Source organism: Grus americana, chromosome 13 (genome assembly GCF_028858705.1).
Source record: "Grus americana isolate bGruAme1 chromosome 13, bGruAme1.mat, whole genome shotgun sequence".
NCBI classification, from domain to species: Eukaryota; Metazoa; Chordata; class Aves; order Gruiformes; family Gruidae; genus Grus; species Grus americana.
The window spans coordinates 3,739,540-3,766,396 of NC_072864.1; the positions used below are offsets into that span (position 1 = coordinate 3,739,540).

The window sequence follows — 26,857 nt, forward strand, 5'->3', positions numbered from 1 at the left end:
ATAACACTGAAATTAATCCCACCAGCATTACAGTTCTGTGTATTTTAAAGCGTTATTCTTCTGAACAGAGTCACGGTTCAATTCATGTGATGTGCTTTCTGGTTGACTATGGATTGGTGCTTCTTGACTGATTGCTACATTTTTTTTACTTGTGTTACTTATTCCTTTTTTTTTTGTTCTGAATTTCTTCATGTAGAAATACTATGATTTGGGTTTTGCAGCATTTTCTGACTGTGTTGCAGTAGCACATATGCCACTCTGATGCACATTACTCTTGTCGTACCCGACTAGAGCTCTGGAAAATAGCCAGCATGCATCAATCATAGTTTTAGTTTCTTAATAAGTGTAACTTTGCACCTTGTGAGTATTTCTGCAGTTTCTCTTAATACTGTAGTGCAGGATAAAGTTAAAATAAGACCTAGAGTCAATGTTACTAAGGCCAAATGTTATAATTGTTAAGAAAATTGATAACTTAGAGAAACAGGTAAAGCTTTATTACCTGAGATGCACAATTCATGTTGATCTGTCAAACCAGCTCGCATCTTGCCAGACAACTAAACTATTTTTAAATGATGGCTTCGAACCTCTTTTATTAACAAAATGATGATTCCAATAAAGCAGAAGCTTAATAAAATAGTCACTGCCAAGGTATGTTTGCATAAAAATAGTGGTTTAATTTAATACCAGCTCCTGTAAGACAGTAAATTATTCTTGCTGTAAACCTTCACCAGACTAGATGAACACTGGAGGCAGAGTCTGATATCTACTTGTTCCTGGGCAATTTTATTTTCTTTTATCAGCTAATATCTTAGATTGTTAATTACATCAGTCTCAAGTGAAAGCTGGGCTTTGCAGGCATAGATGATTCTTTTCCATGAAAAATAAATCCCTAGGGCATTGGAGAAATCAATAAACTTGAAAACTTGGCTTTGAATTAAAGAAAAAAGGCAAAGTGTCCATATGAAATATGAGAATATGGAATTTATTTCCCACAGATTTATTTTCTTACCATTAATGAGTATAAATGTACATTTAATTTCTAGAAAAGTAATGTAATTACATGATGGAGGAACTGGAAGCAATGTTAGGTAAGTGCAGTTGCATCTGCCATGCAGCAGGAATGCTTGCAGTGGCACCTGGTTTCCAGATATAGCTGTTTCAAATCAAAGTTATCGGCATATAATGACAGATCAAATTCATCATAGGCAGTTGAAAAATAAAACAATGTGATCCTAGGTGAAATTCAACCCGGTCTTCAATGTTTTTTTTAGATCTCTTGTGCTGTAGAATGGTCACTCTCAAATACTTTGTCAAAGTATTCCCCTTTTGATGGGGGTTTGGGTGCTCTTCCCAACTTCTCCTTCAGTCAGTGAGATTGTATTTGCTCCGTCTGAGGATCTCAAAGTGCTTCACGAGTGTCGGTAAAATAAACTTCATATTTTTGCTGTGAACGAGTGCACGTGGGTTGAGAGCTTTGCGCGATGTTGCAGAACTAAGAATTCTCCATTGTGTCCTACGGGTCAGTACGGCTGCCCGTACCCCCTCGGGAGCTGTCTGGAGGTCATCGGACTTCTGCAAAACTCGTGCTCCTCTGGACAGAAGTCCAGCGGTCTGCTTTCTAATGAGGTTCAATTTATGCAAAATAACTTTGGGGAAGTTTGAGGTTGTATAGTCATCTATTGGGATTGTTTTAAGTAGCTGTAACATGGTTAATAGTTGGTCACTTACTGCTGATTAAGTTCTGTATTAAGTGCAGAAGCACCTTATGTTTTAAACACAAACATCTTTTAAAATACATGGCTCACAGAAAACCTGCCTCTCCCTTTTTTTTCTTTTTGCTAATTTAGAGCTTTGAAGGTTAGATGGCAGGCATTACAAAGACACATAAAGCTGCAGCAAAATCTTATCTGTGCACTGGGAAAAGTAAGAGAGAAACAGTGTGTGTGTGTGTGTTTGGTTTTTGTTGGGACCGTTGCTTCTTCTGAATGTCTTTGCAAATATGACCCAGCAGCCATGGTCTTATGCAGAGATCCTTGCTGCCATCTCGGAGCTGTGTTAGATGTGCACACAAGAAATGTGCACAACTGGACTCTAGATATACTGGAAATTACAGAAAATAACAAAATGTTGCCATTCCTGGTCACAAATAATAACTGACCAGCATTACATGTTAGTTGGTCTATATGGAATCTTTCTTACTCCACATCTGTGCGGAATAAAAGTGTTGGCTTGCTAAGGGTTACGTAGGTGTCCTTCCTAAAGCTTAACATGCAGCAGGAGAAATGGGAGTGTAATTAAATTTTTAATGGGAATAGACCTTTTCATACTGACAATTCAAGACCCGCTGTACTCATTAACGATTACCAGGAGCTGTGCAAGGCATTTGGTTTTACGAAGATAGCGGCGGAAGGCTTTAAAAGCGTCGTGATTGCACTGAGCTAGGTGATAACACATGCAATCAGAAGCCCCGCTTCAACGAGCTTACAGTCTTGGTCCTACTGCAAAGCGCATTAACCCCAATCACGTGTGAAATGAGGGTGACAGTGGTGGGAAGACCCGTGGTGAGGCTCCTGCTGCAGTCCGGTACCTGGTGCTCGACTCATGGACGGGAAAGAGTGTGACCGACAGATCCAGCTACGTGCAGGGGGTTGCTGTGCTTTGCCTCTGCAAAGAGAAAGGGCCCATTTCACTTTCAGCACGGTTTCCACATTGCTCCCAGCTTCTCCTTCCACCTCTCCCTATAAGATCTCCTGCTTGGGTATCACTGTCTGAGGCAAGAGCTGCGCTACGGCGTTGGGTCCTGCGCTAGAGCCTAGTTTATAGTCTTCACTGCCTGTGCTTGTAGAAGGAGATGGAAGGGATGTTTCAGGAGATGCTGTGGGAGAGAAAAGAAACAGGATTAAAATGGACTTGGATGCTGTTCGGTAGAGCAGTGCCCAAATAAAATCAGCAAACCACCCTATGAACCAAGGAGTGGGAGCTTGGGGGATGGGGAATCCATCCTAAATTCAGGCATGTTCCAGTAGATGCTTCCTTCCTTCCTTCCTGCCTGGATAAGGCATAGGGTGGACTGATAGGCATGTGCCAACTCTTTTCAATGTTTTGCACTTGGGAAATGTCCCTAACTGCTTTTTAATCCTTCCTCTCGTCACAGGAGAGCTCAACCTGCTGGCCACTACGCTTCATTTACAGAACACAGCATCTTTCGAATCTCCCTTGCTGCAAGGTGGCCTAAAAAAACCCCAGAAAGCTAAAATAGATGATGCCAACATTTATACAGCTGAGAAATAGCAAAAGACGCTACAAGAGGTAAACGATCGTAACTGGCAGAAGGAGACTGTGTGTGCAAGACACTGATTACATGGCAGTGGCTGTTGCATTGCAACCCATGTTCTACTCTGTTTTTTAATAATATAGTCTGTTTGCTACTGCAGAGGATAAATGCCTTAACAAATAACCATTGCCTAGCAGAGGGGTTGGAGATGGTCTTGTATTCAGGTCATAGTGTGCTCCAGTTGACAGCAACCAAGATGCTTTACATAGGGAAACTCTTGCCACTAATAACCGTGTGTGCTTCTTTGTGGTATTTCCCAGTGCTGCCCACATTCGTAGAAACACACTGTCACCAATCCTGATTCTTTTTAATCTTGTGCCGTTTGGTAGCATCTCAAAATCCCTTTGGATCGTGCTATTACGTGAAAATCTCAGCTTCTCTTTGGAAGCATGTTTCCAGAGTGCATAGTAAAGGAAGTCAGCAATGGGGGCTCTGAACTCTGAAGCAAGTGTAATGCTTAAACACATAAATAGACCTAAAGGTCCTTTTCTTAGCTGCTTCGCCTATCCAGTCCCTTCATTATGCAGATGCTAATAGAGTAAAAATGGACACGTACGGTCTGGAGCGGTGTGAATCACAGAGCTCATGTTGCTTGGGAGGACGTGTCCTGGCAGCGGTTCCAGGTTGAGGTTGGGAGGTCCTGACTGGTACTGGAGATCAATGGTGGTTCCTGCAGTGGAAGTGGGAAAAGACATCATTCTTTGCATAGTTACCGAGAAGCCAGATGCTCTGGACCAGGTCTCTTTTTTTTTTCAGAGACTGTGGGAGACCTCTGTGGGTGGGGGTTAATGTCCTGGCTCATCTTTGCTTCCTTCCTGCTCCGCTGTTCTCTTTGCTCTCAGCCTTCTCACTATCTGGGGACAACCTCCTGGGATGACTGGGGTTTCACTTACTAACCGACTGCACCGTTCATCTGTCTCTGTGTGCGTGTGTGTCTCAATTACTGCTCGTATCAGGGTTTCCCATGTAGCTATAACTTTTGCATATTGCTAACAAAAAAGTGTGGTGTCTTCTTGCAAACTGCATCAGTTCCATAGGTTGCCTAAAAATTCAAGTGCCCTGCTGGTGTGAAGCATCACAGAGTGTACCCACTTCTGTAAAACTGTCCCTGGGTCACATTTTCAGAGATAGGCTGGAAAGAAATGGCTTGGGGATTGGACTGGAGTGAGAAGGACCCATGTTCAAGCTGCAATTCAACCTGAGCCTTCACCTCCCTCCTCCTGAGAGCAAGTTCTCTCTACCATACATCTTCCAGAGAAGGACACAAACCCAGAGACGAAGTCCCATAATGGCTTTGAAATAAAATTACTTTGCTGTCCTTTCTTAGCAGGGTTCGTACCTCCAAGCAGCATCTCCTGCAGCAAGCTGTCAATCCTGGCCACACCAAAGAGCTTCACGAACTGGACCTGCTCTATCATCTGCCAGGTGATGCTCTGCAGCGGGGGCAGCAGGAGGAGGATGTCGCTGAACCGGCCTCGGGAGTCGTACTGGCGATCATTGATGTAGTCCTCCAGGTTGACTTGGACCTGGAAGCGCATGTTCTTCACCTTCCCAGGCTCACTCAGGCCTTTGCAGTCTGCAAGGGGGAAAAAAATGAGGTTAATTGCTGGTCTGTGTAACCAGAAAGTGTTACCCTGTCAGTTGGGCTCTGGAGAGGGAAAGGGATGAGATGCTGGTGATCCTCTGACAATTATCTCAGAGTCTCCAAGTTTATCTGGCAGATTAGCATTGGGCTGCCACTATGTTGTGTCTCTCATAGAACAGGGCAACAGTAAGGGGAATTTGAGGGGAAACAGTAAGAAAATAAGAGATGGATATGTCTGGCTACTGCCATTAGTGAAGAGGAAGCATTTAGAAGTTGAACCATAGTTGTACGTCCAAGGAAACAGCCTGGAATTTCCCCCTGAAAACTTAAAGTCCCAACTACTGCTACTAAATCCGTGCAGGTTTAGTGTCCATCTGTTGCAAATACACCCACTGCAGCATCAGATTTGTGTCTTGATTCCCTGTCTTTGACCTGTGGTTGATCCATTTTTCATGGACCACTGGTCCAGTTTTGCTTAATCATCAAGTAAATGTGCACTTTGCGTAGGGTGAAGTGCTGGGATTTAGCTTTCCTCTCCTACTGCCTAAAACTGAGATTTCTCGCTCACTGGACCATTTCCTGCACTGCTTACAAAGAATCCACAAGCACCACATTTTAGAGACCATCACACCAAGATGTTAGACAAAATGGTTAACAAATTGTTGTATGTTAGTGTGTAACTCCATGGACATGCCTACTTGTTAGCCTGAACAAATTTCACCTCTGTAGAGCTTCACACTTTTGCATTTTAGATGAAGTCACAGTCCCTCACTGTCGCAATGATCTAAAACTTCACTGAGATACTGATCAGCCGAGAAGGTAATTTGTCAAACTCCATTTAATAATGCGAACCCTGTTCAGATTTGCAGCAGGCTTTTTTGGCGAGCCACAGTTCATGATGTCTGTAAAACTCCTGTATCTTGATTTCAAATCAGTGAACACAGCAAAAAATAACTAATGGAAGATGCTCTAATTTCTCCATGCTAATAGATACCAAAGACAAAAGGACATTGTTCTGGACCTGGGATCGTTCCCCCATCCTCAAGGGACTGGACCATTGTACCGAGGGGGGGTTGTGTGTGAGCTGTAGGCATGTAGAAACAGGAGTGTTTGGGGGGAACCTGGGCTGAGACAGAAACCCCCCATGTTTGTGCAATGAGAATACAGCAAAGGTTCAAAACACACTTCTGTTTGCCTCTGCGAGTTTCCCTGTTCTCCATCCTGTACGGACCAGCCCTGCCCTCGGTCGGTACTGACTGCCAGCAAGAGCCATTAACAGACGTCCTGGCTATTTCTGGGTACTCTGAACTAGCTCTCTGTGGTTTTTAATGCTGTTTTCTGAACTCTGATGGATGCGCTACACTGCTGCTCAGTTGACGCACTTCACATGCATAATTCACTATGGGTGCATATGTCCTTAATAGTCATCTCCTTCATTTCAGACTGATGGGTTTCCTGAAGCTACAGAAGCAGCAGAACTCCTCTAGGGTCTGCAGAGTCTTGCCCGTTGGTCTGGCTGGAGTTAATACTTGCTAAAGAGTGAATTGTTCAGGAATAGGTCACTTCTAACATGTCCTTGCTACACTGCTAATTATTGCTCATTACAGCAGAGGCAGGGTGAACTGTAGAGCTGCTGCCAAGAGGGTTTCCTGGTTAGTGGAGAGCCCTCAACTCCTTTTCAAGTCCCGCGTTTGGCAATCAGGAAAGAAGCTTACCTGGATCAAAGAAGATGATGGCTTTAAGGCAAGCGTACTCATTGTCATCGATCTGGATGTCCCTCAAGGGCTTCACCAATTCATCCAAGATTCTGGTGGCCACACGAGCGATTTCCAGTTCTGGGCAGTGCATTGGGATGATGAAGTCATTCCCTGGGGAGACAAGAGAAGCTCAGCGTTGGATTTTCATTCTAGCTCTGCGGACACGGTCTCATCCAGCACTTAACCCAGATACATTGCCAGACAGTCCCAGTGCCCATGTGCAGCAGATTTCCAGCATGCAGCTTCATACTTGGATTCACGACTGAGAAGCAAGCCATGGATCTCATTCTTTGGTCCTTAATTATCTCATTTGCACATGTTAGTGCACCCACACTGTACACAAAGCCTGCTCCACGTTCTGCTCTGGTTTACCCTCTGTTATAGCTAGCATCTGTTTGCAAGTGGTGTTGCATCTTTATTTTTGGTGTGGGTTTTTTTAAAAAAACAAAGTTCTCCCTCCCTCTTTTCTTTAATCTGTGGTTTTCGATGTCAGTATTCTCATTTTTCCAAGAATAATCCTGCCTGAGTTTTTGGTGTCAGAGAGCTACATGAGAAGGAAATACCTGTTGGCACTATAATTTTTAATAGATCTTTCTGCTAAGTTTTTAAGCGCTGATACCCAAATACCTCATTGCCTGTGTCCTGGCAATTTCAGTTGCAAAAAACAAGGCAACACAGTTTGAGATGCGATTTAAATACTGGGGGTTTTCTGATCTACAATTTCAAAGCAGTAAGGGAACAGTTGTGAAAGTCCCAGTGAATTTTCTTGCTCTTTTTTTATACTTCCCCAGAGATCTTCTCAAGCACTTAGTCTAAAGCCAGACGTGCAGACCATGACCAGGAGAGCAGAGAGGATTTCAGGCAGGCAGGATACTTGGCAATGACTCGGGTGTGCAAATTATAAAAGCAGGAGTGTATTTCGCTACTTTACCTAATAACAGAAAATCGGTGTATGGTATGGACCGCTTGGCTACCCCGAGCAGCAGGTGTTCCCCTGCATGGGCTCTGAGCAAGGCAACCTGGAGATGGCACAGAAGAAAGCAAGAATATTACGTTTGAAAAGCACAGAACAGAAGGGTGAGCTGTTGCTGTTTAGATTAAGCCAAATTGGATGTTTGCTTAGATAAGTCAGATCTGCAGACAAAGTACTATGAAGAGCTAGAAATTATTAGTATATCTTCACTTTTCAGAAGCGCTGCATTCAAGGCAAACTAAATAAAAAGTTGTTTTGAACTGAAAGAGCAAAGAGGAGCTTGAGTAATTTGAGTTCTTGGGAAATAAAAAGGGGTTATATTCGACTATCAGGCACCAATAAAGGGAAAACCAGTCTTTTTTTGACTGGGTCCTTGTGCAAACTGAAGTGACCAACTCTATTATATTCTGGGGGACTTTGGCTACTCGATTTATTTTTAATCGATCCCTTGTCCTTTATTATTCTTTCTCACCTGCTAGTTTGCTGCTCTGCATAGGGTGATCTATATGTTAATGTCAGATTCTCCCGTTGAAAGGTACGGCTGGGAATTCCTACTGAAGGCGGTGGGTTTGCAAGGAAGAGGCATTTGCATTTTACCTGGTCGTCAAGCGGGAGCTCACAAAACGCCGGGATGTATTTTGCCCATTCAACCAGCACCAGAAGCTGCTGTTTCATGGATTCACACACATCGTTGATGGTTGCAACTTTCTTCATTGCAATGTCCACGCTGTGCACCGGGCTCAGCGATGAATACTGAAAGAGAAACAACCCGGTTGCACTGGGACCAGATCTCTGCTGTTTTGCCATTCTCGATAGCAACGATCCATTGATAACGTGGGGAGCCTTCGCAGACATTAACCTCATCAGGTTGCTGAGAAGGCGTTTGCCACTGTGGTTGCACACTTATTTGCTCAGTGGTGTGTGCTTGACCGACCCATGGCGAAACCTCCACGAGGTGGTGCTCGGTCCCAACAGACACCCCTCCCTCCTCTGCCTCCTTCCCCACTCTCCAGGCTGGCTCAGGGCAAAATCTGATTAATCTTCCCATTCCTAGCAGTAGCCAGCAGCACCGAGTCTCAGCTTACCATCAATCATTTAAACCAGCCAAATGCATGAAAGGCACCCAACCTTCCTCCCCCAGGTAGGTGCCTGGGACACAAAACACCCATTTCAGTCTCTACAGAGCTGCGTGGGGGGGAGAGGGTTAAAACATAATAATTTTTTGAAAGGAAATGGACGCATTGCTGCATGTAACACGCAACATCTGGACCATATGTTTCAGTGGAGAAAGGATATTTGCCTAAGAATTTAAAGGACGCACAGGGTGAAATTTGTTGTGGAACATGAAATAAGAAAGCAATCAACGTTAGCTGAAGCTCAGTGATTTTATTAGCTTTATTTTTCTCCCCTAAAATTGTTGCCCTGGTAAAGAAGTTGCAAGAAAAGGTATAATTGGCCATGACGGGAACATTATGTTCTGAGCAGGGCAGCGTGTGCAGCAAGGAGGGATAAATTTCTGCATGAAATGCAATGAGTTTTTAGGGGTGTAGCAACAATTTAGGCTGGGTGCAGAGGGGACCCCGGGTCTGCAACTTCCCTCAGCCCTTGGAATTTCAGCTTTGCATCTCACACGCCAAAGGCTGCATCTGCTCATTGCATGACATGTCTTGATAGTGCACCAAAGATTTTTACTGTCTGCTTTTGGATATCTCCAATGCATTTTCTTCCCTGTAAATTTGTGCAAGAGCCATCCAAGGGCCAAAGAAGATCCAGCCCTGATTGGTTTAGTGCATTCATAACCCCATATGGAATAGCCGAAGGCGACGTACTCTGTTGCAGAGCTGTCCTCGCATTTCATACCTGCTGTGCCATGGCCTCGGCCTGAGCGAGCACGTTGATGGAGAGCGAGCCGTTGTCCTCGTAGCTGCTCCTGCGAATGCTGATCCTGTCACGCTCGTTCTGCACGGCTGAAATGACAGCGAGCAGCGGTATTGTTAGCAAGAAACTTCCCACGCAACCGATGGCTGCTGTTACCTGTGGTCCCCAAACAGGAGTGGATGGGGCTTTAGCGCCTGCAAGAGCCTCCACCCTTGTTAGATGCTGGAATAAGATTAAACAGGTCCCTGGGGAGAGGAAAAGGCCACCAGAGAGGGAGAAGACCAAGCACAGGAGCAACAGAGGGAGGTAAGGGTGTTTGGCAGTCAGAGCAACCTGCGGGATGTTAGCTGGTCCCACTGGGTTTGATGCAGCTCAGGGGAATTTGGGCATTTGACATTGACCCTTTTCACTTGGCCATGCACCCATGCTGCTGGAGTCCTGACCTCCAATACCCTTTTCGCCACGTCTGCACCGAGGACTCCTCTCCTGAGCTCCCTGTACAGCAAGACGCTCTTGAGGTCACATCTTGTCTTATGGCAACACTGGATAAAACATCCTCTGATCCCACCTCAAAGCAGCCTTGAGGCATCCCCTGCCCCTGAGGCATCGCAGGTCACCAGGGGACATCTCCACCACTCAAGGGGAGCAGGAAGAGTCACCTCATTAAGGAAGCGCCAAAGAAAGGAAGCACCAAAGAAAGGAAGCTTAACTTTGCTAATCCCCCCCCCTTAAAACCACTCCCTCAGCCTTGCCCATCACCCTGCTGATTTCAATGAGCCCATAACCCCAACGGTGATGCCGACATGCAGCTGAGGGAACAAATCAAGCCAGGGTTTATCTCCAGCTCTGCTAGCACCTTGTGCAAATCACTGCTGCAAATCAGCTGGGAGTGTCCTGAACTCTTAATAACAGTGATACAACACACCCTGGACATGCTGTAGTGCCACAGCAGAGTGAAGATCAGCCCTGGGCTTTTTTCAAACAGAAAGGTATGGCCATGCCACGGTGAATTAGGAAAAAAAACACTGATTTTATTTCAGGTCCATTCCACCCTTTAAACCATCCTTTTCCCTGAAGCACAAGCCACATCTAGCCCCATGCTCCATCAACCCTGCATGTCGAACGCAGGGGATTTAGTGCACTTCAGCAGCTTAGTTTTGCAACACAGGGTCCAAGAACTGACTCATCTCCACTGCAGCTATCAGGTAAAACAGCAGCAGAGAAAAAAAGCAGAATTTAGACTGAGTCCAACCTTGTTTTCAGTGTTAGTTTCTCCCCTGAGCCCTATTACTTCCATCCAGCAGCAAACCAGCCCACATGGGGTTGGACGTAGGAACCTGAGCACAGACTCAGCATTTTCCTGACAGCTCGTATGTCTTGGTTACGTACAGCTCGGAAAGACAATTGTCAGGTCCTTAAAGCAGAGGGAGTGGGAAGATTTAGCATGTGGTGATGATGCAGCACATCCCTTCTCCTTCACGCGGCAATTCCAGACTTCTTTTGGTTTTATTTAGAAGGAATAACTCAGACATAGCTGTCAGAGCACAACTCTGCTTTAACCCCTTGGATGTGAAACAGTATGGTTTTGTCTCAAAAGTGGCCACTGGAGAAGATTTTTCCAGCAAATACTTTTTTTTGCAGAGTCAGCAAAATGATTTCACCGTCATTTTTCAGAGACTTTGCCTCGCTGCAGGGCCGTGCTTTAGAGCAAGCATCGCTCTTTGCACGAGGCAAGTTTCTCTGAATTCAGGCAAAGGAGGAGACATGGGCACCGTTCTGCGCACAGGGTGGGAAGGTGGGGTTTTTTGTCAGCTCAGGTACAACCACTGCTCTGTTTTCCTAACTGACCTCTGATGAACGGCCAACAAAGTGAAAGGGCAGAAAACAAGCAACAGTGACAAAAGTCAATATCTCCCATTATCAGCAGGAGCACAGTATTTGTTTTCCAGGATTTGGGGCTTAGCCTTGCTGTCAGTCGGGATCTGCTCGCTGCTCAGCTGGGTGTGCTTGGGGGGGGTCTGCTGGGATCCAGCCACCAAAACCATTTTGCACCTCGGAGCCAACCTCCCATGAATGCCTGCAAGGGGCTGGACGGGTACATCGATTTGTAAAAGATGCAACGCACATACATATTACTGGAGCCTTTTCAGGCTATGGGTACTACATAGAGGCAATTAGACACCGATTTAGAGAAAAAACAACTACAGCCTTCAGGAGGCTCTGCTAACCCTCCTTAGGCAGCAGCATGTACTACCCTATGCATGGGGGCGGCGATGGAAGACGCTGCTCAGCTGGGGTTCCCCACCAGTTTGAAGGTGACAGTGGTTATAGGAACCATAATTTAGGATTAATCTTCAGAATAGATTAACCTTTCACAGCTTTTTTTTGGTACACCAGAAAGACGAGCAACAGCATCCAGCATCGAATAGAAACAAGCCCACCTGAATCCATGTCATCTCTGACGTCCTTGGAAAGTCCCCACCCAATCTTCTATGCCTGGTTTCATATCAGACGCTCCCTCGCATAGCGGTTTCATATCAGACGTGCCCTCTCTGGGCGTGATGGGGCTCTTTTTGCCCACTTACAAGAAAAGGTACAAATTTTGCCTTTCCAACCGATCTACGCATCTTATTTTACGTAAGTCCTGCAAACCCAGGCAGACCTGGTCCTACTCCCCGATGACAGACCCCTTTAAGAAGCTTCAGACTCTTTTTCTCCCGGGTCCTTTTATGGCACATATTTCAGTGCTTCCCTCATGCTCTGATAAGCTCAGTCTTCAAGTGTAAGTGGATGGTACAGACTGACTTTCTCAAGGTGATTTGAGTGTTATCGCCGAAAGTACCCAAGATGCGATAGAATTAGATACAAAAGGGAGTTAATGTTTTACCTGCCACAACATTAATCTATTACTGTGTGGTAATTATATTGCTATATTTATTGTGCTTGTAAAAGGGAAGGGATAGGTCACTTATGGTGAGGCATCGGGAGTGCTCGAGGGGTGTGTTGGTGCTGAGGGTGCTCGGGCTCAGATGTGATCTTGGCTTTGCAGTCAATAAAACTCAGCAAACTTGCAGGAAGGACTCAAATCCCAGCGCTGGATCCCACTGCCTCCCAGGGACTGCTATTTCCAGTATGTGCCTGGCAAAAGCTTTGCTCGCCCATTTGTTTTCTCTAATCCTGTCCTCTGCACAGCGTTCCAGTTCCCAAAGCCAATAAACACTGGGAAGGGCCACTGCAGCTCCGCACGAGGGGACGTCAGCAGGAGTGAGCCCCCACGATGCTGCCGGCCAGGGACAGCCCCGACCCGTGCTTTCCCCCGAGAAAAAGGGAGGGAGGGCAGGATGGTGCCCGTATCTCCCTCTGGGGAATTATCCACGGCTACGGCATGTCCTGACTGTGGGAAGCAGATGGGAAAACAAACATATTCCCCATCTGACGTAGAGGAGATGTCGGAGGGGTTTTGTTATTCAGAGCAAGCCTGGGCCCTTTTGCCATGAGCACATCAAGGATGCCGGCAGCCGGGCGGGCTGCGGAGCGCACGTGGCGGCGCTTGAGCAAACAGCGGCCTGTTTGTGAGATTGCAACAAACCCACGTTTCCCAAACATTTTGTCCTTGCTGCCTTGCCACATCGGTACAGAGCATGTGAGGAGGAACTGCCGGGGAGTCCAATAAATACGGGCACAGACATTGATTGGAAGGGAACAGCAGCAAACCAGTAACTTTCCACAGTAACTGCAGAGGCTAAAGCCCTGCCTACATGGGAATTACCGTTTCCATTATTATTCCACTAAAAACATCCTCATTTAATGCCGACGGGGTTGGAAATGTATTAATAAGTGGCACAAAGAGAGAGCAGGAGGAGGGAGGTGCGAATGCCCCAGCGCAGTGCTGGCAGTCACCAGCGCTCGCTGTATTTCTCTCTCCACCGATACTGCTGCCTGGTTAAGTTACATGCACAAATAATCTTTTTCCCCCAAGCTACTTTTGATTTTGTAGGTGTGGTATATTTTATTTGCAAATAAATCCCAATGGTACATGCACATTTAATCATTTCATGGGCTTCTGGCCTCATTTATGGCTATCACAAAATGGGGAATATCCTTTAAATTTTCCATCCATCTTTGCAATAAACTGCAGTCTCAGCCTTTTAAAAGCTGGCAGAAGAGATGTGCAAACAGAAGGTACGAAACAAGATAGAGGTCCTGTGAAACACTAATAAAACTGTCCTATAAACCTGTCCAATTTAACAAATAAATAAATAAATAATAGCCTCAAATCCTCCCACTGTGTTGTGGCCATAAGCGATACAATAATTCTTTTTAGTTCTGTGTAAAACTGAAGGAGTTCATGTACATTCATAACTTACTTTAAAGGGGATGAGAGGTTAAATATTAACCCCTCTTTTTTTCACCAGCAAACTGAATCCTGACAGTGCAGTGCTGGCATTTCAAAAGGCTTCCAAGTTTTCTATGTGAGTAGACAACCCGGCTCACTTGAAAAATCACACCCTGCTAATTTATTCAAGGTTAAACATGATCTCAGTAAGATGCTAAAAATAGTATCCCACTGTTTTCTTTGGATGTTTAAGTATTTGGTGCACTCTTCATTCACTGATGCTGTAGTGACCAAAAACCTGTCTGGTAGCATTGTGCAAAACAATAGAAATCAAAACTTTTTCTGGGCAAAGAGAGAAAATCAGAGGTAACAGCCAGAAAATCCCCAAAGCACCCAGATGACCCTGCAGTATAGTCCCAGCCTTAATCACAAAACAAGAATAAAGGAGTGAATCTTTTGTAAAAATCTTAAATCCTGATCATAGTGGCGTTTCAGGAGACAAGAAGGGGTTTGCGTTCAAGGAAGCCTTTTTCTCTCCCCTCATTCCAACTTTAATGATTGTTTACTTGTAGTTAGTAAAGTGAATTATTGATACCAAAAATTTAATTAGGATAGGAGTGTTTCCGAATGAGCTAATTTCTAGGAAATCAGAGGACTGCACTTTCCACAAGACTCAAATTTTGGCCCTTTCTTGCTCTCGCTGCTGCCGATGGGACCTGGATCCCATCTCAATGCACAAGCCTGGAGGGGTAGGGCTCATGTGCGGGACAGTGCTGGTCCTTTCCGAAAGCAAGATCAAATTCAGAGTGTACAAACCAGACAATCTAAAGGACCCTGGCTGATGCTTTTCCCAACAACCTCAGCCCAGCTGCCCCGAACCCATAGCGAACCTATAGCCCTGTGCTCCCAGGACCAGCCCATGCTGAGACCCTCAGCCCCACACCTACACTGCTGCCCCTCTAGACAGACGCTTGCAAGCTCGCTCTGGTATTTGCATCATACGGCGCTTTTTTAAGCAGAAATTTCCCTTCTACCAAGCCAGATAACATAGCCCCTCTCAATCTTGTATGCACTGGAGTTGTTTCCAACAGTGGAAAAAAGAGAGAAAGAAAGATCCAAATGTGTCATGTCACGTCTTACAACACAGGAAGATTGGGAAAAAAAAAAAAAAAAAAAAAAAAAAACCACTCTGGATCCCAAACACCAGTTTATCAGTTTTGCTGGGGAACAGCAAGCTTTCCGACATTGCACGCACACCCGTCAAGCTGTGGGTCAGTGGGGTGCCAGCAGCGGGGAGCAGACAAGGGTGACACAACCCTGCTAACCCCACCCCAGGTGTATTGTCACAGGCTGGGAAAAGGATCGTTTCCAGCTTCTTCCCCTCTGCTGTGAATAAACAATGCTATTACCACACCCTGGAAAGTCTGATTGCTGTTATATGGGCTGGCTGAAAAGTGGCGTGCCAGAGAAAAAGAGTGTCAACCTCTTGCGTGCCAGGGCTGGGACAACGGGACACAGCGAGTGTGGGTGTCGCAGCTGTGGCCTCCCAACGTGAATTAGTGCGTGCTACCAAAAGATCTTGTACAAACATTTGTATCCTCCTAATACTGCTCTATCCCAAGATATGGCTTCTTTTTCACCCTAATGCTTCGCAATACTGTTTAATATTAATCTAGAACCATCCTAAAGCAAATAACTGTGTTCTTTTTGTGCACACAATTGTGCAAGAAAATTTCTTTCACAGTCCTGCACACATGGTTTGGATACAGCTCTGGTCAGCTAAGCTAATTTCTGCAAAGCAGTTGCTCAAGGTGCTTTAAAATCTTCCTTACCAAACACATAAACAGTTTGTGAGCACACAACCTGACTGTGCACTCATAAAGAAGTTTCAAAGAATGTGACTATGTGGAACTTGAAATGAGTCATCTTCCATCAGGTTGCAATCAATAATGAAGGCATGAGCCAAGGTTTTATAACTTTTACCATAAAACCAATAAAAATCATGCTTCAGCTCAAAGAAAGGAGCTGATAACCAGATTTCAGCCTCTCCAAGCTGTGGAGCTTGCTACATTGGCAATTTGGCTTCAGGCCCATCTAGAACTGACCAGATCAGCTTCGGTTTGGTCTTTATTAATTTGAGGGCTAAAGTTTTTTTCCATCTGCTGTATTTGCTCCATTTCTCCTAAATTAAACCAACAGACATTTTTTTCTACATCCATGACTTATGCCAAATTTCAAGACACTCTTGTTCTCCAGGAAAACATATGGTCAGAAGGTTGGAAAGATTTTTTTCATCACCAGTGAAATCTTATGAATTACCAGAAATCAGTGACAAATTTCCCCTTGGTTTCACTATGACCATGATTTCACCCCTTGGGTAGGGGATATTTAACTTGGTGTCATGGAAAGAAACTCTCAAGTTCCTTTCTAGCTCCCTCATCCTTTAGCTGTCAGTGGCTTGGAAAACAGCACAAATGAAGGGTGAAGAGTGTTGAAACCACCACCCAACTACCTGCCCATTGGGGGATGTACCATCTGTTGTGGGTTGTGCCCCCACTTCGCTAAGCACTCAGCGCACAAACACAGTCTCTGCCCAGAAATCTTGGAGTAAGTAAAATAGTATCATCCATGCTCTCCCACTATGAGCGTGCTGAATGAGCAGAGATCAGAAATGCTATGATAGGTCCCAAACTTTCCAAGGGAAGGTGGCCATAGGGAGGTAAGGCATAGGTTAACAGAAGTGGTTTTTCTCTTGCTTAGCATTAGGTACTGTAACACCTAGTATATCCTTTAATGCGTTGGAAGGGCACTTTCCGATGGTCACTGGTACCCAAATGCTCTACAGCGCTTCACGTCCCTCTTCATAGAGCCAATGTGAAGTGCAACAAAAAGCATCAACCAATATTGGATTGTCTTTCAGTACTAGTGCTAATAGTGGCTCTATAGTCGTGCAATAGCCACCACGAGGACAGCAACGCTGAAAGGTTTGACCCTGACTCGGGTCCCAACTCGGGGGACACGGGAGTCGGCTGCCTCTAGGAGCATTGCCTGTGTGCCCTGTGCCATGGAGGAGCAGCTCTCACACCATAAGGCATCGTGTCCAGGCTGTACCTTGCCCTAAGGGTTGCACTGAGATACATGCGCATCAGCCAAGTCAACAGCCAAACACTACTCTGCAGTAGTCAACTGCTAGCATTTATGAGATTGAGGACGGCAGGTCCTTGCTGAGATTGTCACAGCTGGGATGAGGAGTTGCACTAGCAGGTATGTAGTGAGGGAATTGCTGTGGTGAAGCACTTAGAGATCAAAAAAACCCTGAGCAAGCCCATCCTTTTCCCAGTATAGACACCCAAAGACACCAGCCTCCCAGGATGGGTGAATACTGTTGCAAGACTCTCACTGAAATTCCCATCTGATAAGATGGAAAATGGGGCGCTCAGCTGCAACAACAAGAAATCTCCCACTGCAAAATATGAGCATCACCTCTCCAGGCCAGGGCTGCCACTGCTCTCCACCATGCTCTGCAGTGGGAGTAGGGCCAGAGACAGCAGCAGGCAGTTTTGAAATGTCTCTTTGCGCCTACCTTCTTTCTTCATGCCAGCTCTGAAGCACTTCTTCAGCCTGCAGTACCTGCACTGGTTCCTCTTGTCTTTGTCTATCACACACTGTCGGCTGAACCTGGGAGGAGATGGGAAATAAAACATGGATCAACCAGCCTGGCATCTGCACCCACTCTCCCCGAGCAGCTTCAAATAGAGTCCCAGACCTCATGAGCTACGCCCTGCATGAATGTAGGGAAGAGCCAAAGGCTTGCAAGAAATTAATTGAATCAACGTTGGCTTGGCCCAGTTCCTCATCTTCTCCACTGCCGTTCCTGCCAGCTGGGAGCGCAGCCATTTCAGACCACCCACCCTGCGAGGACTGTGATGGTTTTGGCTGTGAAAGCGTGACTGTGACTCAAGTTGTGCTGGTGCAGGAACTCCATCCCCCACTTTCAGACAGTTATTGGGTGTTCGGCGTCAGGGCTCATTTGATCCTGCTTGCTAACGCTGTCCTACTTTGCGTAGAATAATTACATTATGGACCACAAGCCCTTCTGTGTCTGCAACCTCGTTTTGAGGCACGTGGCCTCCTAATTCTTATTCATTTCAAGAGAGGATTTAGGAACCCTTGCTGTTCAAGGGGTGGCCCACGTAGACTTGGCAGCTCTTGCCGTGGCAGGTGAAGCGATGGAAGAGGAATGTGCCACGCAGAGAGGAGATGATGTGGGGTGCTCTGTGACCATCGTCAGGTTGTAAAAACTGAGGCACTTTCCCAGAATAGTAAAAAGCCAAAGGTACAAAGGCCCGAAGACTTTCCAAGGAATTCTCATCTGCGATAAACAACAGAGCTCCGAGCTGGGCTAAACGCAGCGCAGCTCACCAAATAAGGATTTGCAGACAAGCAAGCATTTGCCATTTGCTTGGCTTCGATGCTGTGGATCTTCCCTGAGCTGCCAAGTATCACAGAGATTCATGGATTCCTGGGGAGGGGCAACAACTCCTCTCCCAGAAGACTGAAGCTGAAATTTCAAGGAAATCAGTAGTAGCTGTTGCCTCCTCCTGCAGGGATCCCACGGTCCCTGGGATGGGCACCAATGCAGGTGGACACTGCTGTCACCTCGTGTGTCTTTCATGGCTGGTGTGTCCTGGAGTGATAATGACCCCAGCAGCATTTTGAACAAACAGGGTGACTCGTGCTGCAAAAATTTGGAACACCCTTAAAGGAGGAAGAGCTCTGGAACAGAAAGAAAACTTCCAGGCTTTAATTAGAGATGAAGGGTTTGAGTGTATTTGGGTTTTTTCCCCCCTTCTTCCTGTGCTAAAATAAACACCATTTTTCTAAGGTCAACCAAGATAGCTGCTGTATAACTGATAGCATCCTCCCGGTAAAAAAATTCTCTCAAATGTATACCTGTGTGCCAAAGTGGACATGAATCATCGCTGATCCACGCTAGGTTCTCAGAACAATTGTAAAATCATCAGTGATATGTCAGCGTATATAGTTTAATGATTTCAAACCAAAAATGGAGAGACTGTGGGGGAGGTGGAGGCTTTGGAGGTGGCAGCTTCTTGGATGCTTGTTGCTTTTTACTGGGAAAATCACTGTATTTGAGATGAAATCTCTGGATCTTTGGTCCTTTGCCACCTTGGCTTTCCCTTGTTGGACTGTGATAAGTTTACGGTGTCACTCCACACCCAGAAGCTGTACTTACGCATTATACACCCCAGTGAAACCACTGGTCTATAAGTTTCCCTTGATTTACACCATGGGGAACGCCGTGACAGTGAACTCATGAATGGAGTGCTCGGTGTCACAAAAGGTATCAGGGTCCAAGATGAGATAGGACTTAGCTTACTCCTTAGCTCCCTGTCTTACAGCCAGAAACTAAACTGCACTATTACTGTTAGCATTCACGGCATGGTAATGCAGCATTTGGGATAGGGGCCCCCTTGTACAACCCGATTTCCACCCCACATTATTTACAGTGTCAATAATTTCTATTTATTTATTGCAGAAGGGGCAGGTACCTGCAGGAATAGACATGGTTCTTGCGGACGCTCCTCCTGAAGAAGCCTTTGCAGCCATCGCAGCTGGATGCCCCATAGTGTTTGCCGGTCGCCCGGTCCCCACAGATGGAGCAGAGGGAGCTGATGCCGTTGGTGAGCAGGTTGGTGTTTGCCGATTCGGCTGCGATGGCCTCTGCCGGCAGAGAACAGGGACCGTTAGACACCTCTGTGATGGAAACCAGAATCAGCTGACAGCAAGTTGCTTTTTTCAAGCTAAGCACACACTCAGCCAGCCCCCCCCAACACGTGTGCGCTCACACTATGTGCTGCTAGTGAAGCCTCCAGATTGATGGTCATGCTCTTCTCAACTGCAACTGAGAATAAATCAGCTGCTTTCCTTCTGCTGTTGGTGTTTTCCTTTGCTTCAGTGAACAGAGAGATTTCAAGCTGCATGACCCAACATGCTCATGAGAATTTAACCATTACCACTACTTTCTTGACAGATGCAGAGATACCTGGATGTGAGGTGTATGCTTTTGAGGGATGGGGAACCACCTCCTCAGTTAGACACCTGGAGAACATGGTGCAAAGCTGGTGCCCACAGAGGACAATGGAAAGACCATCATTAACTTGAATGAATAGAGAACAGAGAAGAGACAGCAGAGGCAGGAAGATGAACTACTCCATGCATACGGCAGAGGTGTTGGAGATAAAAGATTGCTCTTGAGAGCTCCTCTGGAGCTGGAACACAGAGACAGCCACTCTCACAGGGGTCACTTTAGTTCTCCTAAGTCTGGTTCCTGCTCTGAACTGCCCTCTGAAGAGGCTCATTGCTTTCCACTGGAAAGCAGTAGAAGGGTGCAGGAAGATCAACCTTCTAAATTAGGGACCTAAAATTAGGTCATATGAATGCCCTCTGTCATGTCCTCTGTTTGCACCCACTCGTCTGGGGCAGGAATAGCTCTGCCCCTGCCTGGCCTGTGTATACACTGCTGAAAACTCCCCTTTAAACTTCTCCCTTGGCCTTAACCACCAGGCTCACTGCCCTCTTAATCCTAATTTGAGGCACAGCTTGGGGAAGGGAAAAAAAAAAAAAAAAAAAAAAAAAGAGGAGACACTTGAGAAGACACAGATGACAGTGTTTACATCTCAATGAGAGAAGGAACGTTTGCAGAGTCTGTCCTGACCTGGGCACTCACTGCAGGATGGTTTTATGAATTTATCGCACCTCTGGGAGTGTGTTCTTTGCTCCAGGGGAGCCAATCTTGTGGTACAGCGACCTTGGCAAAGGCTCTGGGACAGGACGCATCCTGCCTCGCAGGAGAGACGGGCAGTGATGAGAAAAGCTCAGCTGCTGTTGTGTTGAGCGGTGACAAATGTTAGAGAAAATTACTCGAAGGGGAGGAACTGGCATCTGATCTGGACAGTCTAAAGAAAGTTTTCTAATGCATTGTGTAAAAATAGCTTCGGGTAATCCACACACAACACATATATATATACACAGAGAGAGAGAAGGCTATTTTTGTATATGAATACACAGCAAAAATTTATAGTGAAAATATTTGCTATGCAATGAAAATTGTAATCAAAAGCAAAAAAAAAAAAGCCAATAAAGCTTTAGTTTTTCAAAAACTGGAAAGTTTTTTAGCTAAGGCTAAGACATTTTTAGCTAAGACTCCAGAAGTGCAAAGGTCAGACTTCCTTTCACCCCCTCAAAAAAACCTTTTGATCTATATTTCACCTTCTAACATATGGATGAATAAATAAGTAGGTTGTAGCAATATAGGAGCAACATGACAAGAAAGAATGACAGCATCAACATCATTCTTAGGTCATAATGACAGGAACTGAGATTTACCTGTTCCAAAAATCCGTGTAAGATGTTCCCAGTTCTGACATTTGTCAATAAGTGGCACTTGGGTCCTTTGGGAACATTGTCTGCGTCAGAGGTGCTTAATAGTAGCTTACATTGATTTTTAGTTTTTTCACATTGATTCTTAATTTTATTTTGCTCGAGAACTCAGTATTAAATGAGCTGTACTAGAATATTCCTTTGAGGTAACTGTACTGCTAAACATTTGTGCATCTGTTTCTCCATCTTTTTTTTTTTTTTTTTGAAAGAACATATGACCATAAACAAATGTACTGAGCGTGCTGGATTCTATTTAAAAAATTGCACAACAAAAATAAAGATAAGGAGGCCAATTTTCTCTTCGCTTCACTCATGCTTTCTCTACTGGCTTTAGAGGAATCAAGCTGAGGTCATACAGTTTGGGTCCCCAATGGACCCTTCGTCCTTCAGCTGAGTCCAGATTGCAAAATGTTCCTGATGGTGGAGAGCATTCACTCACCAGAGAAGACTTTTTTCCCTTATGTGAATAGGATGTGTGAGGAGCTGCTTGCTGATATAAGCAAGAAATCAAACATCTGGCCTTAAACCAAGTATTACTGGAGGAAGGACCATCAGCACTGAGCGTGTGAGGGCCCATGGAAGTTAGCAAACCAGATTTTGCCCTCACTTGTACCCATGAAAACGCAGACAAGCCCATGGGCTAGAGCCGAGCTGGTTAGTTCTATGTCAGGGCAGATTCATAGCTAAAAGTTCAGTGGTGTTAGGTAGCCACGTATCCTTTTCAGCTTGGTTGAACGTGAACAGAATTTTAAAAAAAGAAAAGGAAAGCCCTAAGCCAGTATGCACATGTTAATTACGATGATTAAATTTAATTACAAAATCCTCCTACCAACTAATGATGAGTTCCAAATGAGAATTAGCTCAGAGAAGAGCAAAGGCACAACCAATATCATGGGCATCAGAAGAATGTTTCGATGCAGCTTTCAAACCTACCCAGTATTTGGGGAATGTCGGGGTTTTCCCTGGACTGATCACTGCTAGGAAAGGCAGAGGAAAGCCAGGATCCCTGCCAGCACAGTTGCCTGCCTGTGAAATCAGCTGAAAACTGCAAACCATTTACTTCAGCCCTGCCTGACACAAGACGATAACCTGCTCAGAGCTTCATTTAACACGTGGTGCCTCTCTAGAGGGGTTGCTACCTGGAGCTCAGCACCACACTGAAATGGGCTCGAGGGCTGCTAGAATGGATCTGGTCAGAGTCCAGCTGGCTCACAACAACTGGAACAAGCTCACAACTGTCCTCACCACCCTAGAGAGAGATGCTCAGAGATGTGGATTGGTTATAGATGCTCATCACTGTGGTGTAACAGGACAGTTCCTAAGCCGTGCCACAGTGCCCCTGAAATTTCTCCTGGACGTGCAACTGATGATGCTCACCAAGAAGAGACCATAACTCATCTTGACCTTGCACGGATCCCAGGCTGAGCTGAAGACATGTGGTTGTGGCCATACTCCTCACTAGGACTGTTCTGGACGTTCACTGGCAGAAAAATCTGAAGTTTCAACCATCTTTTGCAAATTACACATAAGCAGCGTGCAGATTTGCAGCTACAGCCTACCTAGTGCTGATGAGAGTATCCCAGTGGCTTCACCAGCTTTGGGATCAGCCAAGCTCACAACCGAAATGCATACAAATTTTTGTTACCGACTGCCTCTGTATCTAAGTCATTACCTAACCAGGGCTGAAATGAAGATGCCAAATTTTAGAGTGGCAAGAAATGGCAGTGAGGATGCTGCTGGGGAATGGTAACTGGCTTCCATTCAGAGCCAGTCTCTGCATGATACCTGACCACTGCAGACCTTTTGCTGCTTTTCCTTTCAGTTATGTTACTGGCTACATCTCTTCTAGATGCACATCATATGGAAGAATCACCATGCAATATTTTCCAGAATGGCTTTTGTTTTTATCTACCCAGAAATGCAAGCCGGTCTTGGTGCACATAATTCGCAGCTAATAAATTCCCAAATTACATGTGCGGGATGAGAGCGTAAAGAGATCATATATGCGGGTTTAGGGCATGCACACGCAGTCAAACTTGGTGGCCAAAGCCAGCATTGCGAAACCTGTGCATACAAATGTAGGGCTGGATGGAGGTTAGGACTGAAGCCCTGGCCATGGGCAGGTCAGCCACTCTCTACATCAGCTTTTAGCAAATAGAGGGGGAGTTTTTAAGATATAACACATAGCTTTGATTTAGCGTCCCCAAGTCAGACAGTAACAACGATGAAGAGGCCAGCCAGAAAGGCCAGAGCTCCTCACAAGCCTGCTTGCAGGTTGAGGGATGGTCAGGCACTGTCAAAATATCTTTGATGGCTTTTTCATGGTCTGAATTGGGTCAGCCTGCAGCGGGGCTGGGAAAGGTGTTTCACCAACCTTGTGTCAAAGTCCCAAGGATCAGCGTGGTGGTTGAGTGCTGAGACAGGAAAATGAGCACCACCGTGGGAGAAAGTGTTCACCGACCCTTGACTAAAGAATTAGTGCAATATTTCAATAATGCTTCGTATTTTAAGCAAAATGACAACTCTGACAAGAGCATGAGGAAACGGATATTAACAGCACATAAAAAACAAGTGAGAATATGGCTTGTAATGCCAGCCAAGGTAAAGGAAACAAGTTTGCACAGAATGAGAAAATTTCTGCAGTTACAACACATATTTTATAAAGGAAAGACAGGATTAACATTCATTTTTGTTCATTTCCTTTTGCCATTCCTTCTATTTAAAACAGACGGCTTTTTATACTCCTCCTCCACTCCCATAATGGATCCTATTCTTTATTTTGAATTAGTCTCAAAATATTTGGCAAATTATGGCCTACTTACAGGTGGAAAATCCAAAATATATATCTAGGCAAATCTCAAAATGATAGCAGCTTCCTGAAGCAGAAAGCTTAGCACCGGAAGTGCTCCACGTCATTAATCAACCCAAAATTTTGATGAAATAATATTCCAAAGAACGAAAAAGTTAATTTCAAGAAAGCATGACCTTCTTTGAAAATATTCAAGCTTTCACTTTTAAAATTGTATGAATGTAAGAAACAGTCCTGAGTCCATTAAAACAAACATTGAACCCCTTCCTATTCGTGTTTATAGAAGGCAAAACTGCCATTAGATTTAGTAGGGGAAATAATACATATAAATTGTGTATAGTGGGTAAGATACAGCTTAAAACAATCCAGTATATTATTAAAAATACCTAAAAGGAGATTATTTCTTGATTCTAACAATTTTAAAAATATTTCTGAAACTGCAGAGTATCTGTGTGAACTGTTATTTTGGGTTACCTATGGGAACTGAACTCAGCTGGTTAGCAATATATTTCCATGCATGGACATTTCAGGTCTTTTTTGAAGTTATTTTTACAAACTGTAGAAGAGGACACTTACCCAAGACAAACAAGCTAATTTCAAAACAGCTAGTTCCTGAGAGAGCTGGTTACTCATTAACAGCTAGACAAATAACACAATACTGATCTAGATAAACTTCAGAAAAAAACTCAACCTGTCAGTTCCACTGCATGAAACAACAGAGAGCCCCAAACAGGTTTTAGTAGTTAAGTTGCAAAATGATATTGAATTTTGAGGAATTTTGTACCACTTTAAAAAATAAAAAAATAACTTGGTGTTCAGCAGCAAGTGACAAAGAGCATCTGTGTTAAATAACATTTCTAGAGTAGGACGGCAGATGGAAACCTTTCTGAAAGAATAAGAAATAAGATTCAGTCTATCTGCAGCTGGCAAAAAAATTATATTGAAAATCCTTTATTTGGGAACAGACAGAGCTTTTCTTGAAGTCAACATTAAATTCAAATTTCTTTGGGCCTTTTAACTTTACTTGTCTCCTGACATCCCTCCATGTCCCACAATAATAAGTCTAATCATTTCATATTGTAGACCATATCAAAAGAAATCAGTTTCAGTAGGGCTGAGACAGCTAATGAGCAAAAGTGAGACCCTGAAAATCCCATCTTAATTTCACTAGCTTCCTAACAAATTAAATGAAATTATGCCAAAACTCTCCAAAGACATTGCTAATGTTGGATCTCATTCAGTTACATGATTGGTTTCATGCTACATGACTAAAACGTCCTTTATTTTTCACACAGCGAACAGTTAATTTCACAGAATAGCATTCGCTTTATGTCCAGAGTACTTTTGACTACTCGAAACCTAACTATCACTCAATACACTTTATTTCTGTGAACAAAGCGGAAGTCTTTGCATATAAACACTCATGCCTCGCAGCCAAGTTCTTTGTGTGCTGTAAAGGCTTTTAGACCATCTTGGAAGCCAGAAAAAGAATATAAGGCAAGTAACGATTTGGATATTGCTTCTCAATCTAAGTACCTAGGAACAAGTTAAATTGGACACATGGTGTATTGTTCGAGTAATAGACAAATGCCATTTGAGACGGCATTTTGTTCCAAGAATTAAATACAAATCTAAGTCATATATGGGAACGAAACACACATTCTAAGGAAGAAATATTGGTAACAACTCCTCTCATTAAGTCTAACGGGGACAAACCTATGGTGTGCCATGAAGATCTCTACCAACACTTGCAATATCTCGTGAGCTCTTCAGGACATGGCGCTCAGCCCACCAAGGAAAAGAATAACTCCAAATAGGACCGGCAAGTGAAAGGGTCCCATTTGAGCCCAAACATAACTGCAGATGCAACAGAAGTTGACAGGTCAGCTGCTTAAATATTACCCCTTCCACCCTTTGCCCCACACCTCCTACCTGCCTTTCCTAGGTGTTCAGCTTTATAACAAAGGTAATGGAGGTTATTCAAGAGGAAGCGAACAGAAATCTCACCGGTGTTATTGGGGAGCACCCGAAGGTTGTCAAATTCCAGCATGGTATAAGAGGAGTCCAAGGAGTCAACATAATCTGGCATATCCATGTCCATGATGGACTGACAAAGCTTCATTATTACTTGTCAACAGCAAGGGAAGCGGCAAAAAACAGCCGTGCTGTCAATCACGGCCAAGGTTTCCTCCGCAAAGAGAGACACCCCAGCCCTTGCGATGACAAATCATTACCCAGCTCTGCCCGCAGTCCCCTCCCCGTACCAGGAGAGAAGGGAAGAAGCCGTTCCCTCTCGCGCACGCAGTCCCCTCCCTTCCCGGGGTGCATCTGTGCTCCCTCGATCCTGATAATATGATGTAGATAAGGCCTAGACTCAAACGACTTGGATTGCATCTTTGGGTCAATACAGCCTGTTTTATGGCTGTTCCTGCACAAACATTTTGAAAAGGGCTGCGAAGAGGCGTTCACACACATGCGCCACTCTTCCAGGGCAAAGCAATGGTCACGTCAAATAACACCCATGCCGATGTCACCTTGCTCAGCTACCAGCCCTTGGGAAAAGAGCAAATGATGTCACTTGACACTGGTGAAGACAATGAGTCAGCGTCACCACTGACTGAAGACCATCAAGATAGGTCGGCATTGAGAACATGAGGCATTGCCATGAGACGCAAACAGCGCTGCACACCGGATCGCATCCTTGGAAGGAAAAATGGGCTTCAT

The 26,857-nt window shown here is 44.9% G+C and overlaps 1 protein-coding gene across 4 annotated transcripts; it reads right to left on the reverse strand.

Moving 5' to 3' along the window:
- Nucleotides 1–441: 441 nt before the first annotated feature.
- On the reverse strand, nt 442–26,344 carry LOC129212407 (hepatocyte nuclear factor 4-beta-like). 4 transcript variants are annotated; one of them, XM_054840957.1, is made up of 10 exons: nt 26,141–26,338; nt 19,434–19,638; nt 17,447–17,541; nt 9,510–9,616; nt 8,247–8,402; nt 7,608–7,695; nt 6,635–6,787; nt 4,674–4,910; nt 3,891–4,004; nt 442–2,664 (listed from the first exon to the last, which is right to left on the reverse strand). In XM_054840957.1, the coding sequence occupies exons 1-10, from the start codon at nt 26,253–26,255 to the stop codon at nt 2,600–2,602; spliced, it is 1,335 nt and encodes a 444-aa protein (XP_054696932.1). In that variant the 5' UTR covers nt 26,256–26,338; the 3' UTR covers nt 442–2,599. The 4 variants fall into 4 exon arrangements, with proteins under 4 accessions (XP_054696932.1, XP_054696930.1, XP_054696934.1 ...); XM_054840955.1 differs by having other exon boundaries at nt 442–2,875; XM_054840959.1 differs by having other exon boundaries at nt 443–2,664; nt 19,434–19,605; nt 26,141–26,344.
- Between the last annotated feature and the right edge of the window lie 513 nt (nt 26,345–26,857).

Coding starts and splice junctions, on each gene's coding strand:
- LOC129212407 (XM_054840955.1), bottom strand. CDS start 26,255: ATGAAGCTTTGTCAGTCCATCATGGACATGGATATGCCAGATTATGTT. Junction 8,403..9,509: donor CCGAGGCCATGGCACAGCAG/GTATGAAATGCG, acceptor TTTCTCTTTCAG/TATTCATCGCTGAGCCCGGT. Junction 4,911..6,634: donor CATCATCTTCTTTGATCCAG/GTAAGCTTCTTT, acceptor TCCCCCTTGCAG/ACTGCAAAGGCCTGAGTGAG.